The following is a 21,109-nucleotide window of genomic DNA, read 5'->3' on the forward strand; positions in this document are numbered from 1 at the left end:
TATATATATTTTTTATGTACGTGTATATTTAAAAGTGTTGCAAATCCAAATGCCTACCCAAAACCCCCAAAAAATGAAAAAAGAAGAGTTTGAGTGCATCTAAGAATTTCATATCCAGTACCTGCAAGCGCAATGATGATTTCAACCAGAAGATGGCGTCAGAAAATGGATTATTTTTGAAATTACATACACAACGCGTATGTTATTGAGGATATTCAATTTTAATTTTTTGAGGACAACTCAAACTACGTGCCCACCAATAAAGTGATATCTCAGAAATTAAACTTAAACTTATCATAGCAGTGTCTTTTCGTAAACTACTCTCCAAAATAAATAAAAGAGTATACCTCGATTTTGGTCAGAATGTTTTTGTAAGGTATGTCCGTGGACTGATACCAAGTATCGTATCTTTATTGGGTATTAGTAATTTCTTCCTTCTCCCTCTCTTTTCCACACTGTATATCTTTCTTTTGTTCTCTCCCTCATTTTTATATTTTTCTCTCCGTCTCTCTCTCTCTTCTTCTCCTTTTCTCCCTCTTTGGATCTCCTTCTCTCTCTCTATTGTCCCTCTCGTTCTCTCCTCTCTCTCTCTTTCTGTCTCTAACCATTTATCTCTTACTCTCTCTCTCTTTTCTCTCTTTCTATGTTTCTCCGGATGTTTCTTTTTCTCTCTTCTCTATTTTCCTTCTGTCTTTCTTTCTCTCCTTTCCTTATATCTTTTTATTTTTTTCTCACTTTCTTTCCTACTCCCCTTCTCTCTGTCCTTATTTCCTTCTTTCTCTCTCTCTCCCTTTCTCTCCTTCCTTTTCACTCTCTCTCTCTTACTCTCTTTCTCTCTCTCTCTCTTGTCCCTCTTTGTCTCACCTCTCTTTCTCACTCTATTACTTTCTCTTTCTACTCTCTGTCTCCTTTCTCCTCTTTTCCGCTGTGTATCTTTATCTCTTTTCTATCTTTTCCTTACATCTTTCTTTCTCTCTTGCTCCCCCTTTTCCTTCTTTTTCTCTCCCCCTTTCTTTCCTTCTCTTTTGCCTTTCTTTCATCCCCCCTCTCTCTCTCTCTCCCCCTCTCTCTCTTCTCCCCTTTTCACCTACTAGCCTCTCGTAAGAGTTTTTTTTCCTTCTACTCTGTTCCCCCCTGAGTTTAAATGAGATTGACAACCCTGGGATAGTGCTTACACTATTGTATGCAGTGCGCGCTCCTTTTTGGGGGGAGTGCGGGGACGCGCATTTGGGACCCTACCAGGGACCGAGACGTCTGGAGTTCAGTCAGCCTGTGGAGAGCGGGCAGAGCCTTTTGGGACCGAGTGCATTTTATTTGCATATACACCTGGATGCTAGAAGAAAAGAAGAGAAACTGGGACTATATTTTTATGATAAACTGTGTGCTTCTTTTCAATGGAGGCCATTACGCGATATACTTTTTTTAGGACAATAAAGCAACTGTTCTTTTTACCTAGGTTGCCTCAAGCCTAGCTTTTTGTCTTTTGGGAGTGGGATTGAGTTGGTATCCCCCTGAGGATATGTTTTTGAGCTTCAACCGAGAGCAGGGAGTGACACCCGAGCTCCGTCAGCGTTGTGACGCCCCTTCGCAGAGCCTCTGCGGCGGACCCGAGAGGAGATGAGACCCGACCTCTACCGACTCCTCGCAGGCTGCCTCTGCATCGTACGAGCCGCTGCGGAGGTGAAAAGTTAGCTTGTTGTTTTGTAACCTCGAGTTATTTCACTCAAATGGATTTTTTTACATGTAAATGAATTAAAGGAAATTATAAAATAAGTAAGAATTTACATACCTGTCAACCTCCAGGGCTCCATGCCCTTACAAAATGTCGTATTTTCCCTTACAAAATACAAAATAATCTTACACCATATATTTTTTTCAAACGTGTTTATTTATGGAGTTTAACATGTTATATTGTACATGTGTTTCGTTATATCATATATATTGTTGTGATATACTGAGTTGCTCGACATGAATGAGGTTTATTATAAAAAAAGTTCAAAAATAAAGTAGCTTGGACGTTTACTGTAGAAGGAACAAATAAATGCAAATATAATTTAGTAGAATAATATTTTTTCTTATTAAAGTTATTAATTCATTTTCTGCATTAAATTATTGTTAATAATATACTGATTAAAGGGATAACCACAGACCTGTCTTTTTTCTTTTTCTCCTTTTGTGCATCAAAGCAAGTGAGCCGTTTGAGAGCCGGCTCTCTTTAATGAGTTGAGCCGAAAAAGCCGGTTCTCTAAAAAGAGACGGACTTCCTTTCACTACACAACTTCCACGGAATGATGCATGATGGGAAATCCCCAGGCGGCAGACGCATACGCACTGTAGCATCAAACAGCTCGCTTCGTTTGCCACGGAAGAAAACGATACCGAGATAGAGGGTACCGCGGCGAAATGGTTTGACTTGATTGATTTGCCGTTTTGTGATAGTCGGTGTATACCGGATGGTACCCATCATTGACAAATTTGCATTTTTCCGTACAGATTTTCTTGTACGTCGTACATGTCTTAAAATGCATAATAAACGTACTTTGTACGGCAAAAACGTACAGGTTGACAGGTATGCGACATAATGAATCTTGTATACAACGAGTTTAGACATGGCAATCCAGGATAAACACGTATTGAATATTTTAAAAAAGAAAATAAGAGAATAATGGTGTCAGGATAAAAAGGCAAAATATTTACAAGATTACGTGTACCCCTGGTGGTACGACAAGGAACCGCAGACCGAGAGTTCATCTTATTATTACTTATTTTACTAAATGATAAAATAGTACAAATTTAAAACTGGTTGACTTTGTATTTATAAGTTAAAAAAAATCATTATGGTTTTTACTAACATGAAAAAATGATATTTTTTACTGTTTTTTGTTTGTACTAAAACGAGAAAATAATACTTCAAATGAGCAAAATGATGTGCGTGTCAAACGTTTCTGTAAAATGTAAAGGTACAGTGTGTATTTTTTAGCACCTCCTACTGTTAAAAAATAATAGGCAACACAACTGGAACTATCATATATGATAGTAACCACACATTTAAGAAAAATAGTCCTTATTAAGGAAATTTGCATTTATTTTACATAAAATGAGCCTCACCCACAGGGAACTGACATGAATGGCCGCAATCTTGCTGCTACGGGTACCCGAAAACCCCCAAAATATCACAAATGGGGTGGGAAATACAATGACTTTTGGTCACTTTTAGCTGTTGTGCTTTTTCAATTTTTTTCATTTTTTTTTTGACAAAATCACAATACTAGTCAAATAAGAACATGTTTTACCACATTTTTAGTAAAAAAATAAAAATCCTTATTATGTTCATTAGGAAAAATAAATAATATTTTTACAGGTTTTAAGGTTACATTTGGATAAGAGGAAATAACACTTACAATAAGCCAAAATGTTATTCTCTAAACAGTTTTGTAAATCTTAAGTATTTTATTTACATAAAGACAATTAAAATTCAATGAACAGATGACATGTTCATTTCTATTTTTTGGGGGGGTGTATATGATTAACTTCCAAATGCTTAAAGGGACAGTGCAAATAATAGAGTGCCTCCTAGTGGTACAGAAAATCCTTAAATAATAGGTGAAAATACACAAACTATCGTACCATTTTTGTAAATATTGGTCGGTGGAGAAATTGGATTTCTTTTACATTGTGGAATCCATAGTCACTGCCAAGTTTGTCTGTCATCTTGCTGCTACGCTGTGATCATTTGGCACCGATTTTTGTTCACAATGGACAACACAGTGCCTTCTAGTGGTCAACTATTACACAATATACCGTTAAAGAGTGATACTCGTAGTATTAAAAGCTAAACAACGCTGCACAGATTAAGCATCAATGTCTCTTCAAAAAAGATGTTTATTTTATTTTTTTAGTAATCCCTCGCTATAACGCAGTTCAGCTTTCACATTCACACTGCTTCACAGATTTTTGTCATGCATTGTGTTCTGCATTCTGATTTTTAATATATTTTCTGCACTATAAACCACACTGGATTATAAGGCGCACACCCACACACATCTTTTGTGATGCATTATTCATACATAAGGCGCAATGGACTATAAGGCGTATGGAATTTAAACTACTGTAAGAGCTAGGGTTGCATAAAAGAATAAATAAATACATTTAAATTAAGTCAAGTCAAGTCATGTTTATTTGTATACCCCTTAATCACAAGGGGTCTTAAAGGGCTGCACAGACCACAAATTATTGCAAACTACTGACTATTATTACACCATCCCCTGATCTAAACCCTACATGAGGGGAAGGAAAAACTCAAAAACCTCAACATGAGGAAAATGAAGAAACCTTGAGAAGGGACCGCACATGAGGTCATTCCCCTTTCAGGATGACCAGGCTGCGATGGATGTTGCAATAACAATTAAAATGATATATTTGTAGAAAAAAAATGAACATTATGACATCTGATTTTTCCACGAAATATTTTAGCAACAAATTATTAACATGTGAACCATAAGGGGGCACTTTATGTGTTCCTCAAAGGTAGAACAGTTGCTGTATGTAGTATCATTTAATCGTAAATAAGCATTTTTAATTGTATCCACTGTATTTTCGGGTATATAAAGCTCACTTTTCATTTTCCAATTCGGGGTTTTTAGATAGCCTCATAGTCTGGAAAATACGGTCGGTATTGGTGTATTGATATCAAAATAAATCAATAGATATTTATAGGTACAAATCTTTTATTGCCAAACAAATGGTTTGTTCATTAGTTTAAATGTATAATAAGATATTTAATTTTAAAATTTGAAAAACACAAAGATTTCTACATCATGGATTTTACCTATCATGGGTTCTTTCAGGGACGTGACCTCCGTGATAAACGAGGGTTCACTGTAGGGCTGCAACAACAAATCGATAAAATTGATACTTAAAGCGTTGGCAACAAATTAGTTCATTGATTCGTTGTATCAAGTGATTTATGAGCAACAAGTACGTTTAATCAATAGGTGCACGCCATTTTATTGTGACGCTGGGATTTGTAGTACCACTTTAGAAGGCGCCAAACCGTTTTAATAAAAAAGTTATTTTACATGTTTAAAATCCAAAATTTTGAACATTGCATCATTTCCAAACCAAATTGGCATTAAAGTTTTTGTGTTTGGCTGTTTCATCATGAAACAAAATTCTACACGTAAATTGAAAATTACTGCTCTTTATTTTTCTGTTTTTTATGATAAGTACGAAAATAATGATCTTTGGATAAGGTGGTAGGAAAAGAGTATCCCAAATATTTTCAGGTGTATGGCATATATTTCGATTTATTTTTGTTCATTGTCAATTTATTTGACAAACACTTTTGTTTTTTTAATATTCTTTATATTACAGACTATTTTGTTGATTTGTGCACTATTTCTCCAAAACTTCAATATTTGAATAAAGAGGAGGAAATCAATAATGTCTAAGAAATACGATTCGTCGGTTCATCGAAAAAAATAATCAGAAGAAATTATTAGTTGCAGCCCTAGTATACTGTATCCCCAAAAGGCTAAAAGTATTTCAAGAGGGTACGTAATTAAAAATTAAGAACCACAATTTTAAAGCACTGATCTTCTCTCTCTCCGCCCTGCAGGAGTCTCCTCTTCCCCGGGATATAGTAGAGCGGCTCTACCGTGCCGAAATCCGCAGCATCAACGACCTTCAGCGGCTGCTCGAAATAGACACCGTAGGTAAAAAGATTGTGTCATTTCTTTTCTTTTAACAGGGTCAGTCCTGCTGTTTGAAATTCTCGAAAAATGCTTGAATTTTAATGTTGTGTTTTTGAGGATTAATATGTGCTTGAATTTATGTGAAATGCTTGTAAATGCTTGCCATTTTTTCCATTAAGTCAGCTTAAAAATGACACTGACACTGTCTTCTGGTGGCTTCGCTTTGCCATTTCATATCTTACTTCGTGTTTAACTGCAGCTGGAATTAGTTTGTACGGTGTTGTCCTATGAAGCGTCATTGCTCCTTACAGGTCACGCCAAAGAGAACAAGTGCAAACTACACCTAAACAGGGCACTATGAAATACGCATTAGCATTGTCTGAAACTCATGACAAAAAGTTACAGGACACCAGGGCAGACAACTCTGAAAAGTTGCCTGCCTAGCCATAAATTTGCTTGCCCCATTTTTTACAACTTGAAACACAATAAGAAAAAAACATTGTTGCTAAGTATCAAGGATTGAGAATCAGAATATATAACAGAACAACACTTTAAAACTAAGTTTATTATAAATCTACTTATTACATTCATTGCATGTATATGACATCGCTGTTTTCCATCTGCCATCAGTATGTACCAGTATTTACTCATCTTCAATCATGCAATGTTTGCGTTGCGTCGTCTGCTACAAGCCACGTGAACTCCTCTTTCCACGATGCTTTTAATGTACGTTTACCTTTTGTAGCGTCATCAATTTTGTTAGCTTCTTTTAAACCTTTCTTCTGGGGCTGAGGTTTTGGCTTGATTCCTAACCACTTATCCATTTTTCTTGTGTTCTCTGTGCGTCTACTTGGGAAAATGATATGCAAATGCACGACCTGAAATCGCTCGGGAAAGTCCGGAAGCACGAAGTTATTCAATGCAGGCTTCCCATTGGCTGCCGAGTATGCAAATTGCCAAACGAACCGAATTTCCGCAATTTCCAAACCGAACGAAGATTTCGAAATCGGAATAAAGGCGTTTAATTCGGAAAAAAAAATAAAAAATAAAAGATAAAAAGACATTATTTCAGACACTGCCAAATAGCTTTTCTCTATACCCATAACATTCTTTGAATGCACTTCTTAAAAATAAAATTAAAAAATGTTTACAATTAATCTGAACACAGTTCAGCATAAGAATTGGACCCTCGCTATTTCAAGTCAAGTCACATTTATTTGTAGAGCCCTCTCAAAGGACTGCACAGGTTTCAATTACACCATCCCATGATCTGAAACCAACATGGGAGCAAGGAAAACCTCAGTGCGAGGAAAATAAGAAACCTTGAGAAGGGGCCACACTGTGCGGAGTTTGTATGTTCTCCCCGTGCTTGCGTGGGTTTCCTCCGGGCACTCCGGTTTCCTCCCACAGTCCAAAGACATGCATTTCAGGTTAATTGGCCGGTCCAAATTGTCCCTAGGTGTGAATGCGAGCGAGTTGTCTGTCCCTCTGTGCCCTGCGATTGGCTGGCAACCAGTTCAGGGTGTCCCCTGCCCACTGATTGCTGGGATGGGCTCCAGCACCCCCGCGACCCTACTGAGGATAAGCGGTGCAGCTAATGAAATGAGATGAGATGATAATCTCTCTAGACTATTATATAAATCCCAATTTGCATGCGTGTGTGTGTGTTCGTTTGTGGTTTATAGGCTCCAAAACGACTGAGCCGTTTTTCATGAAAATTGACTCAGTGCTACTGAAGGCTTCTGGGAGTGGCTTTAGCTAGATGTTGTGTCAAGGTACTCCTAATAAATACCAACAAAGTCAATAAACATCTGCTTTCGTGTACAAGCGGCTCTGGAGCTGCAAGGGGTCATACTGCTCTTTGGCGATCCTTAGTGGCTCCCTGGCGCTTTTTCAACAAACCATGGCCCCAACAACTTCGCTCAAGTAAAATGCCCGAAAACGCCAAGCCCGACAATGCCGGGCCATTATGCTTGTATTCATTCGATCTCAAAAGAAGGATTACTAATAAAAATGGATTGATCTGCTGCCACTCTTATCCTCCCCAACATCCAACATTCCAATAGCTGGTTACCTTTTCTTCACTTCCTATTCTTCTTTACTCATTTTTAATCAAGATATTTGTCAAACCTATTGCATTTTTTTTCATGAATGCATATTTTGCTGCTATTCTATAAATACTTTTACTTTTGCCTAAAAAGAATGTGAAAAGGGAAAAACAAAAAAAGCCCCAAAATAGAGATACTGGGCAGGTTTTTGAATTGACAACGACGCAATGAGAAAAATTGCACAGGCCTACATTATATTGTCTTTTCTCCCTCGTGTATTGGTGAGGTATTACATTATGAAGGTAGTGGTAGAAACAAAGAGTATTGACACCCCCGCCCCCGGCAAATTTTCCAATTTTTAAGCCCAATGTAGCCCCCGACTCCAAAAATGTGCCTTCCCCTGTCCTAAACGGATGTCGGGTGCTTCGCGTGTGTAAACAGATAGCAGCTACTCCCACGCAAAATATACTTTTCGTGCATAAATGGAAACTCTATGGATTCCAATTTCACGTGCAGTGCCACAAATAATCCTGACATCATTGACATGCAAATGGTTTTGTGATTCCTCCGCTGCCCCCTCTCCACACAAACCCTACTTGGGGGGCTTGGGAGAGGGGGTCAAGTGGCTCTCTCACTATGCTTTTGTCACACCGGGCATTATTTGAGAGGACATTAGTCGCAATGTATAATTTATGGAGAGATTCCTGCGTGTCAGAGTTGAAGATACGACGAGCAGAGCCGGAGAAGCCGGGGGAATTTTTTTCATTGGTTAGTGGGGTTCAAGTGCACCCGTGCTGTCCACTCCACCAAGGAAACCTTTTTTTATAAACTGTAATGTTGGACGTCGTTTCATTTTCATTCACTAAGAATTAACAATAATTGTGAAATTCAAGACATTTTTTAGTCAGAAATGAATTTTTTATTATTATAGTTTTGCCTATGTTTTTGTTGTTGTTTTTTTGGGGGCTATTGCTAACCAGCACGCCGGCTGAGTGGTTAGCGTGTCCGCGGCACAGTTCTGCGGTCATGGGATCAAACTTTCCTGTGTCATGATTACTGATATGCATCACCTGTGCCCGCACCTTTGGCGCCAACTGCCTCGGACTCTGATTGGCTCTCTGTCCCTATTTAAACCCCCTCCTATCTGTCCCTGTTTGTCAGTCCGTCTGCGAACTTCAGTTAACACTAGGCAAGCCTTTTTTTGACCCTGACTCCCACCTGTTTTTTGCGCTCTTCTGTCCCCCGGCTTCAACTCATTATTGATTCCGTCCACGTCTACTCTCCTTGCCTGGCTTACGACTCCCTTCCGACCCCGACCATGTTTTTTTGCTCTCTTGTCCCGGTTACTGACCCGTTTTTCCGTCCCCGACACCCCCATCGTTCGCCACGGAAGATCCGCCTCCGCGTTCAGAGCGACCTGCCTCCCACGCCTAGTGAACACTGGATCGTGGCCGCAACCCGTCCTCTTTCCTTTAATAAAAATTGTGAGAAACGTAACGCAATTTGGTCCTGTTTCCGTTCTGGTCCTGACACTTTGCTTCTGTGCATTATAAATACTGTAAACAACTAAGTAAATAAAAAGTAAACGGATAAATTAAAAATAAATGAATAACACAGTCCAGCTTATTAAATGTTACTAAGATAAAAAAATACTATCCAACATTAGTTTTTTGTTATTTGATTATTTAATCATTTTATTGTATTATTTATTTCATCTTGATAATTTTTTGTTTTATCTTTATTTTATTTCAACCATTGTGTGTGTATTTGGTGTTTCAGGTTTTTGAGGTGTGGAAAAAGGAGGGGATTTTTTTTTTTCTTATTTTAAGCTGCTTTTTTATATATACGGCACTTTGAGTGTCAATTCATTGCCATTATTGCCTGAAAAGGGTTTAACAAATATTTTTTATTTTTGAAAGTATTTTTTGTGGGGGTAGAATGAGTTTAGAATATATATAGAGAGAGAGGCAAAAACATCTTAACAACCATCTTAACTGGGCATGTGACAAATGGACTCATACCAATGTGGATTTCCCTGTTCCAAGGAAGTTTTGCTATTGTGATTTAGTGAGTTAGCCTTGAGTGTGTTAACTGAATGTTATGGGAATATGCAGAAGCAGAGCGTGTGACATCCTAACAAACTGTTTTGTCTTGTGTCCAGACAACGAGGTGATCAAAGAGACCAAACACGACCACGACAAGGTCTTCTCTCACGCCTTCCCGGAAATCGAGCCAGCACATACACTCGCGCGATTCAGGCGGAATACTTGTGAGTGCACCAAAACCTAGCACTAATGAAAGACATATACTGTATTGTATGATGATTAGGGCTGCAGCGATCGATAATAGAAATAATCCGCAATGAGTTTTGTTGTCAACTATTGTCGCCAAACAATTTATCCCACAGAGAAAGTCATCCCTACATGTATTTAATCTCTGCTGAAAGTCGGGAATGCGCAATAGTATCTCTGTCTTAAGTGTGAACATAAACATACAGAAATGGCGGTGTCAACATCAAGTACACGTAAAAATAACTTCTGGCGTTTAGGAGCATTTAAGCCAGGATGCAGCGGATAAAAAGACTACTTGCCATGTTTGTAAAACAGACCTTGCATATCATGGCGGTAGCTTCGTAACACATGATCTTTGAAAGACCATGTCGAACTATTAAATAAAACGGAGTCTGACTCTTCACGGTGTTATTCAAGTAATGTTCAGACCAATTTGTTTTGATGACATGCACTGTACATTTCATACACGTCTGCATGGCAGTAAGAGAGAGATTAAGCGTGATGCCAGACTGTGCCTGACAAACGTAGTTGAAATTAAATGCATGCAGCCGGAAGAAGAAACCTTGTTACATCGTAAAAACGGCAAACGTCAGTTTTTAAACGTTGAAAATGACAAACATCAGTTGTTAAAACTGTTTGATCTCAAACTGTTGAGAATCGCAAAGTACATTTGTTACAGACTGCGGTTGACCACTGAATTTTCATCACAAAAAGCACATCATATTTATTTATTTATTTACTGATCTACTGCTGCTAAAATTCCTGTTTTCGCTTGACAGGGCTAAAATGCTAACTTGACTTTATTTAGTCGTTTATTTGCAGGTCTTTAAAAATGGACAGAGGTTTATTTATTGATTTATGTCCCTATTGACTGACCTATGGGCCTATTTGGTATTAGATAACAGTTTTCAAAGGTGTGATATTTGGGAGATGACTGTTTTGAATCCCTGGTTAATCACAATTAAAGCCGCTCATTTATGTAGTAAGAAATGGCACCGGTAAGCCTGTAGCTAGTTAACACTGGCAAACTTAATAAATTGAATGGGTTTTTTTTGTAACTCGTACCTACTTAACATGAACTTGCTCGGGAATACATAAAACGCACCTTGTAAAAAACGTTTGCTGGAAATCTTGAAATACTTGAATGCTGCCAGCCTGCCAGTGGTGTGCTTTGAAACAACACCAGTCCCTTCGTTTGAATTGCAGATAAACCTCGCCGTCTTCTGTTTTCATCAAAAGGGAGAAAATTCCAAATCTTGCTTAAAAGCTTGCCCACCTCACAACAATTAATAACCATGGTTAAAATGTGGTGGACATATTCTTCTGTCATAGAAATTTGTATTTGTTTTAACTAAACTGCCTATTCAACTGCCTATTCAACTTCTTATCAAACTGTCGTGCGCTCATGTGCTTACCGCCATCCATCAGGGTTTACATTATCCATTTGAAGGCAATCTGATGCTACGTAGAAAGGTTCGATAAAAATGTATTTTCATTGTACCCATTTTTCTCGTTTATTATCATTTGCCACATAATTAAATCAACTTCATGTCAAATTTAAGAAAAAAATCATAATTATACGTTTTATTTGACCTATCGTTTCAATAGCCAGTAACTTGTATACTATTAAAGTAGTTCTCAGTTGCTGCCCTGGTGATAGAAGAATGCAAGTGAAACTTTAAAAAGTGATTTTGTCGCCCCCTGCAGTGGTGGAGGACGCTTTACCTGCCGGCTGCAAGGTGCGCACCACAGTCTATGAGATCCCTCGAAGTCAGGTGGATCCCACTGCCGCCAATTTTCTCATCTGGCCTCCATGCGTGGAGGTAAAGCGTTGCACAGGTTGCTGCAACACCGGCAACATGAAGTGCCAAGTGGCCCGCAAGAGTCACCGCAGCGTCAGGGTAAACTCATCAAAACACCAGTGTTATGCAAGTCCCAAGACATGTATTTTACATTACAAATATGCCGTGTTAAGGAAACATTTATTCACATTTATTTGTATAGCCCTTAATCTCAAAAGGCCTGCACAGACCACCATTAAAATATCCCTTGATTTAAAAACTACATGAGGGCAAAGAAGAACGAAACCACCTTCCAAGATGACCATGCTGCAATGGATGTTTCAAGAGCATTAACAGTCAGCATCAACTATAAACTTAAGTAATAACTGAAATTATCAAAAAAGTACTACCGAAGTTTTGCTTTGGGTTATTTGCTCTTTTAAATATTATTTTAATGACATCTGAGAACTAGAGGTAATTTTAGGTTCACAGCTTCGGGGGTGCTGAGCACTCAGAGTGTCTGGCTGGTTGATTTTTTTTTCCTTTGTTTTCACTTTCAAGGGACAGGGTGTAGTATTTAGTGCCTCTAAGTGGTACAAAAAACTGCCATTTAGTAAAGAATGCTAAGCTAAATACATGAACTATCATACCAATGTTTTTTTTAAGTGGAATCCCCATTGGGTCACCGCCATGTTTGTCCAGCAGGATGCCGCCACCCTGTGCTCATAGCAGTGTTGGACACGTTCCTTTAAAAAATTATGGTTACTCACTACTTCTTCCAAAAAGTAACTGAGTTAGAAACTGAGTTACTCTATAAAAATTAACTGGTTGCCAGGAAAAGTAACTACAATATTTCTGTTACTTTAAAATAAGTTTTGTGTCAAAGATTTAAAATTTTCTGAGCAGTATTCGAGCCAGTTAAATAGAGAAGGACAGACAAGCAGTTGCGTTGTAGAACCTTGTAATATTGATTGCACCTCACCAGTAACAGATTTGTCCTACACTTGTATTCCAATAAAAAGAAACAGTTATCAATATAATAAAATAACAATCAGCAGTAAACAATATTAAGTGAGTTTAATAAATTAAATATAACTCGAATGGTCAGTTGTAAAGATGGGAATCCCGACTCTATTTAGAGAAGGGGCCTTTTTGGCTTAGCTCACTTAGCTTGGCTCCCAAAGGGCTCTTCCTGTTGTTTTTGTTGTTTAATACATATATTATCATTTATTGTGTATGATAATGAATTTCTTAAACTAAGAAAATTAAAAGCAAAATTAACACTTAAACATTAACACTAAAAACACAGGAAACATCTCATCTGCTGCACCGCTTATCCTCAGTAGGGTCGCGGGGGTGCTGGAGCCCGTCCCAGCAATCATCGGGCATTGGGCAGGGGACACCCTGAACTGGTTGCCAGCCAGTCGCAGGGCACACGGGGACAGACAACTCACTTGCTCAGTCACACCTAGGGACAATTTGGACCGGCCGATTCACCTGAAATGCATGTCTTTGGAATGTGGGAGGAAACCGGAGTGCCCGGAGTAAACCCACGCAAGCACGGGGAGAACATACAAACTCCGCACAGTAAGGCCGGGAGCTGGATTTGAACCCACGCAGGAGGTTCCCATGACCTCAGAACTGTGCCGCACACGCGCTAACCACTGCACCGCCGTGCTGTCCCACAGGAAATATAAGTTCAAATATTAAAAAAAAAAAAACAATAAATAAGAAGATAAAATACAAAACAATTTTAACCTTTTTTATACCCAATAATTTGAAAGTCAACAGAATAGGATCCAAAAAAATGCATTTTGACCAATCAAAATAGCGTTCAAAGGCAACCGGCCTTTGATTGGTGGGTAGCCAGATCCCACTTCCAGGGGAAGGCTCATAGAGCTATTTTATTTGTGAACAACATGAGTCGGCTGCAGCATTCACCAATTCGCCTTTTCTTTCGCTGCATTAGTAAATACTGTATTCATAATTGCTATCTAACTATATCATAGTCGCTTTTTTGAATGGTGACATGCTTCCAAAAGACATGACGTAATGAACTTGGAGTGAGCGAAAAACTGCGCCGCTATATACAGAGTCACGTGTGCAACACACCGCTTTTGACCGTCACTAACGATAATGGCGTTGTAACAGCAGAAAAAAGTAATGAGTTAGATTACCCCATGACTGGAAAAAAATATAACGGTGTTATTCCCAAAAATGGCTCAGAGGCACGGGCCCTCGCTCGCACCAGACAACACAGAAGTCAAATATTACACATTAGGGCTCTGAAGTGATTTAGGATCATTCAACACTGTTCAGGGATGTCACTTCCGATTTGTGAACATCACATTACACTTTGTGTTCAGTAGAAACACTAGTACTACGCCTTGTCCAGTTTTTACTCAGTTGTTTCTAATAGAGAACACACACATACACATGGTAGAAGAAGAAGCATGGAGTATGGTATACAGGGGTAATACACCGGAGCCTCGGACACAGATTTCTAGTATTAAGAGGAGGCCAATAACTGATCCGCTATTCCATTGCTATAAAAGCTTAAAAATTGGCGTAAGATCTTTTTTTAGAAAAACGGAAAAAAAAAAACAACATTTGTTATAAATTAAAATAAAACCTTAAAAGCTCTCTGTAACCCTTTCCTGTCATGAACCGGAACAGGATCAGGACCCAAATGCGTGACGTTTCTCACAAAATCCTTTAATTTTACAAATGGGGAGTCATGCACGGTAGGCAGCCGTCTAGCGTGGAAGACAGGAAGCCAGAGGCCGACAAGATCAATACCAATTGCCCGAGCAGATATCGGAGATGGGGTCGATGCCGGACAGGACAGGACAGACAGGATTGATATCAAAACAGGATATCGAAAAACAGGACAAACTAGATGGGAACGAAAACTGGAGATAATAATAAACAGGACCAAAATAGACTGGAATCATAATTGGAGATAATAATAAACAGGACAAACATAAAAGATACCAGACAGGAAACGCAGGCAGGAAACCGGACGGAATCAAAACCCACGTCTTGCTGGGCAGAGGTTTGTTGACGGACTGACAAAGGGAGAGTGAGAGCACTGATCTTAAATAAAGCCGCAGCTGGCGCCACACGGGCGGGGCCATTTGGGCGCCATAGAAACCGTTACATTTACAGTAAATAAATTCGAATTTTAACACAACTGACATAAGTAATCTTTCACATAATCAAAAATTAAAAGTGCAGGAAATATTAGGCTTAGCAGCAACTCTTATAAAGAAAGATTTTAAACAAGTCCCTGATTCTTTTACAATAAATAAATACAAATGTCAATGCAACCAACATGACCTAAATTAACAACAAGTGCATTGAAATTTCAATAGAGCTCACAAATTGAAAAATGTGGGCACTTCTTTTTTAGAGCTCTCGCTCAACCACAAACACACAATTGATTGACAAACTAATACTAGGATAGGAGCTAATATGTCAGTCTCCAGCTGAATGTGCTTCCCTAAAAAAGTTACTACATATTTCACGCTATCACTTAATCACGCACACACTTTTATAACACAGACTTTTACAAATATCAAAATTATTAGCGGTCTTGATTCACAGGCATGTCGGAACTGTTTACTCTAATCTAACTCGAGTTTTCCTGCTTCAGTGGCTTTTCCCCTGGAGAGAGAGGCTCAGCTGCATCTGAGCCTAAATAACCTTTAATCGGCCTGTCGAATATATAAAAATGACGATACTGATATCTGTCAAATTCCCAAATATCGGTGCTAAAAATTGCCCCGTCATAAAAAAAAAAATGTCATCCGTTTTCTTGTGTCCAGGTGGCCAAGGTGGAGTATGTGCGTCGGCGTCCCCGACTGAGGGAGGTGCAGGTGCGACTGGAAGACCACCTGGAGTGCTCGTGCGCAAACAAGCGGCAGCTCAGCCCAAATTCGAAGAGAGGCATCGGTGAGTGTGGGAGGTATTTATGCCTCTTTTCCTTTCACAGTGTGTGTTTCCTGAATGCCACGACACCATGCTTTTTCACCAAGATGGATTTCGATATGCATCAAAAGTCAAACACTTCCCAAACAGGGCACTTCCTGCTCCTGAATGGTTCTAGTCTGTGGGTCAAATGGCAATTGCCCCCCAGTTGACCTTTCAGCTTGTTGACTTGTGATAATAAATAAGCTTGGCGAGGCCAGAAAACTTAAATTTTTTTGAAAGGGAAACCAAAAGCATTACAGAAATGTCCAGGCTTTAAGACCCCAAATTGGCCAAAAATTTGAAAGTGCGCTCTATAACCCGGTGCGCCTATCATGATTACCGATGAGATGCACCTGTGCCCGCTCCTTTGGCGCCGACTGCCTCGGACTCTGATTGGCTCCCTGTCCCTATTTGAACCCACTCCTTTCTGTCACCTGTTGTCAGTCCGTCAGCGAACCTCAGTTTACACTAGGCAAGCCTTTTCCGACCCTGACTCCCACCTGTTTTTGCTCCCGTGTGTTCCCCGGCTTTGACCCGTTTTTGATCCTGACCACGTCTACTCTCCTCTCCTGGCTTACGACTTGTTTCTGACCTGACCACGTTATTGCTCTCCTGTTCCGGGTACTAACCCGTTTTTCCGTTCCCGACACCGCCATCGCTTGCCACGGAAGTCCCACTTCCGTGTTCAGAGCGACCTGCTTCCCGTGCCCAGCGATCACCGGATCGTGGGTGCAACCCTTTCCTTTCCTCCAATAAAACTGAGAGAAACATTAAGCAAGTGGGTCCTGTCTCCGTTCTGGTCCTGACAGCGCCTCACAGTATATACCGCAAAATACGGTAGATACGATTGGAAAACACAAGTTTTTACAGTATACTACAAAATGCAATGAGTGATCGATTGAAAAACATTGCCTACCAAATTCACAAATGATCCTATGCAACTTCAGTCAAATCCAGGTCACTATGGTGAGAGCGCTGAGATCTAAGCATTAGTCCACCAGTGATATAGCTGACATACAAAAGCAGCTAGCTTTTAACTCATGGTGCCAGAAACTAATGTTGGAGAATGGAAAAAACAGAAAGTCGTCCTTAAAAGTTGTTGCCCTTGTCATGCTTTTTGCGTCTACGGTATATCTTTCTGCTGTCTTTTTCCATTCTTTAACTTTCGTTTCTGGCAGTCAAAATAGTGTGACACTGAGATAAAATCTAATGCCTTTTCATATTTCATATCTTTCACTGGTGGTCTAGTGGTTAAGTATTGGAATTCTCATTGCTACGACCAGGGTTTGATTCCCAATACTTTGCAATTACTTTTTTGGACTGATCAATCATTGAACTAATGTATACCATATTAAGCATCAGTTGTCAGAACCAGAACAGACGGAGGACCCAGACGCGTAACATTTCTCACTGTAAATGTGGGACTGGAGTCGTCCAATTTCGTTGTCACAGCATATCCCATGTTGTAACAATGACAATAAAGGCATATTCTATTCTATTCTATTCTATTCTATTCTATTCTATTCTATTCTATTCTCACACAAGCTTCATTTTACGGGAATTGGGCAGTTATGCGCGTGAACACAAACACCAGTGATTCTGTGATCGCTAGGCGGAAGAAGTGAGACAGAAGACTGGCGTGGAAAAACAGGTAGCCAGAGGCAGACGAGATCAATACCAGATACACGAGCAGATACCGGACAGACGGGATCGATACCGGACAGGGCGAGCTAAACGGGATTGATACCGGATACGGGTGACTGGCGCAAGATATCAGACAGGATGAGACAGGCGGGATCGTTACCGGATGTTGAAAAATATATCTTACCCATGTATGTGTAACGGGTGTAATAATAGCTTTTGTTTTATTGAAATTCCTGCTGAAATATGTGTATAGTTTTTGGTAAATGTCCTGCAATGATGAGTCCAACATCTGCTGGTATGGGGTGGGGTTTGGTTTTGACTTCTGACATGTGACCGGGAGGCGGGGTTTGTTGGCAGTCTTACAAGAGAGAGAACTGCAATGGTAAGACACATCTTTTGGTGCTCCACAAAAGATGTTAATTTTAAACATTATAACCCCAGCTGACAAATCTCTCAACATGCACAATAATGTGATTGATATTGTCAAGCTGTTTAGGTTTATTTTCGTTTTGTTTCTGTTTTACTAAATTATGAATTCCCCTTGTAGAGATCAGAGAGATCAAAGCCAACAGAAAAGCTAATGTTGTGACTCATCCATTTGCAGAAACTGTAATAATAAAAACCTCATCATCCAGTCCAGCGTGAATGTGGATCTTTGGTGGGACACGTACACCGCGGTTACATATGTATAGAAAAATGAGTACTCATGTCTTATTTATTGACTTATTTTGGAATTTGGTTGCTGCTAAATATTATTGCATTACTTTTTCATTGAAATATAATTTTGATGCACTTACAACTTATAAAAATAATTCTAAGTATAGTACAGAACAATAGGTGTGAGAGCCATAAATAGCTAGAGTTCAAGCACTGCTAATGCTAACGACTCGCGACAATGACTGTGCTAATACAGTGTAGGAAAAAAAAACGATTAGCCAGGCGTTGCTGATCTGATGGTAAAGTTTCTTTTGAGTTTGTGTTTACAGATGCTAAAAAACACGTCATAGAAACAATATATCTTATTGAAAGAGAACAGCTTTTTCTTCTCTGTGTGCTCAAATCAACACCAGGATCACGAGACTTGATGAGTTAGACTAACACTAGCAAAAGAGTAAATCGATGGCACTACCAGTTGGTGTTTACTGTTCATCTCAGATAAGATAGATTGATGGACGGAATTTTAAAGAGCACACCTTTTTAATTGAACACTAATGCTATTCTGTTTTGGCTCAGCAGGCATCAGGTGAATAAGAGTGGACATACAATGAAACCTGAGCTGCAGTTGGGACAAAACCAAGAGCAAATCATGGAAGTACTCCACACTTCGAGCCTTCAAATAATCCAAAGAGAAAGTCATGCCCACATGACCCATAAAAAACAGTTAACCGCGTGCGGTCGTTCCTCGATGGAGGAATCGGGATAAGAAGCAAGGTGGGACTTCTTGTATAACCCTCTCATCGTATTGGATTATCAACTGGAATGAATCCTCTCAAGGAGACGGGATTAAGACTGATTTGTTTTCCTTTTTTTATATTCCATCATTCATCTTGCACATTGTGTATGCGCTTGTTTGTATAACATCCTGTGCTTTGTTTACCTTCATTTTTTAAAAAAGACCAGGGAAACATCCTCCTGGTATGTAACCATTACTAATAAACTATTTATACAGAAGTATTTGACCTTTAAAAAAATGACAAAGATCTCCGTTGTTTATGTGTGTGCGTGTGTATCAGAAGGAGATTATGTGCAGGATCATAATGCTGAAAAGCTAAAATCTCCATCCAGTTGTAAGTGACAACTGTACACTAATACAAGCCCACAAATTAAAATGGTGGATAAAGGAAATCACTGATTGCAGTGAAATGCGGTATTTCTTTTCTGGTGAGGCACAGTTATATTTAGAAATAAAATGAACCTACATCTTATTTGTTATTTGATGAGTAGAGCAAGAAAGCAATATATAAACTGTGCCAAAGAAAAATATTTGTCTTACCTTAACTTATAAATAAAGTTTGATTCTTTTGAATAAAAGCATCAATAGATAGGTAGTACTCCATAATACAAAAAAGTCCATGCATGTCAGGACCAGAACGGAAACAGGACCCAATTGCGTTACGTTTCTCACAAGTTTTATTAGAGGAAATAGAAAGGACTGCGCCAACGATCCGGTGTTCGCTGGACGCGGGAAGCAAGTCGCTCTTGTACTGGGAGTGTGCTCCGAATGCGGAAGTGGAACTTCCGTGGTAAGCGATGGCGGGGTCGGGGACGTAAAAACGAGTCGGTAGCCGGGACTGGGAGAGCAAACGTGGCCAGGATCAAAACGGGTCAAAGCCAGGGACGGATGGGAGCAAAAAAAACGGGGCAGGTGGGAGTCAGGGTCGAAAAAAGCTTGTCTATTGTTCACTGAGGTTCGCAGACGGACTGACAACAGGGGACTGACAGGACTGGGTTCAAATAGTGACAGGGAGCCAAGCAGAACCCGCGGCGGGTGGCGCCAAATGAGCGGGCAAAGCTGAGTCAACTCAGTGATCATGACAATGCAACAACAAATACATTACTGGATGGCTTGGATGCTGTTAGCTTGCTGATCCATCCATTATCTGTACTGCTTATCCTCAGTAGGGTCCCGGGGGTGCTTGGCAGTGGGCAGGGGACACCCTGAACTGGTTTCCAGCCAGTCGCAGGGTACACAGAGACAGACAACTCACTCGTTCATTAACAGCTAGGGACAATCTGGAGCGACCATTTAACACGCATGACATGCATTTTTTTGAAATGTGGGAGGAAACCGGAGTGACCGGAGGAAACCCACGCAAGCATGGGGTGAACATGAAAACTCCACACAGGAAGTTTCGATCTCAGAACTGTGTCACACACACGCTAACAACTGCGCTGCCGTGCTGCCCTAGCTTGCTGATAGTATCAGAAATTTTAATGTTTCAGACTGAAGTGTCCGCCAAATCTAAATCCTTAGACTCATTACTCGCCCTCTGCTACGAGGCAAGAGAATTGTGTGCCTCACTCTGTATTTGCGGAGGCTCAGCACAGTAATGTGTTCATACTAATTTTATTAATAATATTCAAAATATTATGTGAAAATCTAATAATTGCGTAGTTAATTGAGAAAGAACTTAAACACCATGTTGCAAAATGTGGGTAGTCAATAACATATTTTAACAAATAATCAATTGACAAATTAAGTCAAAGAGCCGAGTTCATTCCTTTCAAACTCCTCTCATATTTTCTGAGCACCACGTACATTTTTAGATCATTATATAAGAAAAATGGATGGAAAAACAAACAAAACAAAATAAGAATAAGAAAAAAAAAGATAGAAGTCTTAACTGGCACGATTAAGATAGAAAAAGAACGTCGGTGAGGTCCCTGATTGTGTTCCACTGGTTTGGCCTGCTGGCAGATTTTTGAGCCTAGCAACAATTCATGGCTGAAATGTGATTAGTTAAGTGCTTCAATATGGAATTATCACACCTGGAACCAGTGTAATTTCGGGTTAAACCAATAAAAGGAAGCTGAAAAACAAATTGGAATTATTTAATAACTATATATGGACAAAATATAATTAACATCAAATTATTGAGATATTTTTAAAGCCAGCAGAGAAGGCCTTGCAGACTCTCAAGGCCCACCCCTGAGGATTTCTACCTCTGGCACTGCTCATT

General features: G+C 39.5%; 1 protein-coding gene across 2 annotated transcripts; it reads left to right on the forward strand.

Moving 5' to 3' along the window:
* Positions 1 to 1,138: 1,138 nt before the first annotated feature.
* LOC148361185 (platelet-derived growth factor subunit A-like) lies at positions 1,139 to 19,526 on the forward strand. 2 transcript variants are annotated; one of them, XM_088343089.1, is made up of 6 exons: positions 1,139 to 1,680; positions 5,618 to 5,714; positions 9,903 to 10,010; positions 11,740 to 11,933; positions 15,641 to 15,767; positions 18,663 to 19,526. In XM_088343089.1, exons 1-6 carry the CDS (start codon positions 1,618 to 1,620, stop codon positions 18,674 to 18,676), a joined length of 603 nt encoding a protein of 200 aa, XP_088199215.1. In that variant the 5' UTR covers positions 1,139 to 1,617; the 3' UTR covers positions 18,677 to 19,526. The 2 variants fall into 2 exon arrangements, with proteins under 2 accessions (XP_088199215.1, XP_088199216.1); XM_088343090.1 differs by having other exon boundaries at positions 1,141 to 1,680; positions 18,666 to 19,526.
* The last annotated feature ends 1,583 nt before the right edge of the window (positions 19,527 to 21,109 follow it).

Source organism: Urocampus carinirostris, chromosome 8 (genome assembly GCF_059441175.1).
Source record: "Urocampus carinirostris isolate Australia breed hairy pipefish chromosome 8, RoL_Ucar_1.0, whole genome shotgun sequence".
Taxonomy (NCBI): domain Eukaryota; kingdom Metazoa; phylum Chordata; class Actinopteri; order Syngnathiformes; family Syngnathidae; genus Urocampus; species Urocampus carinirostris.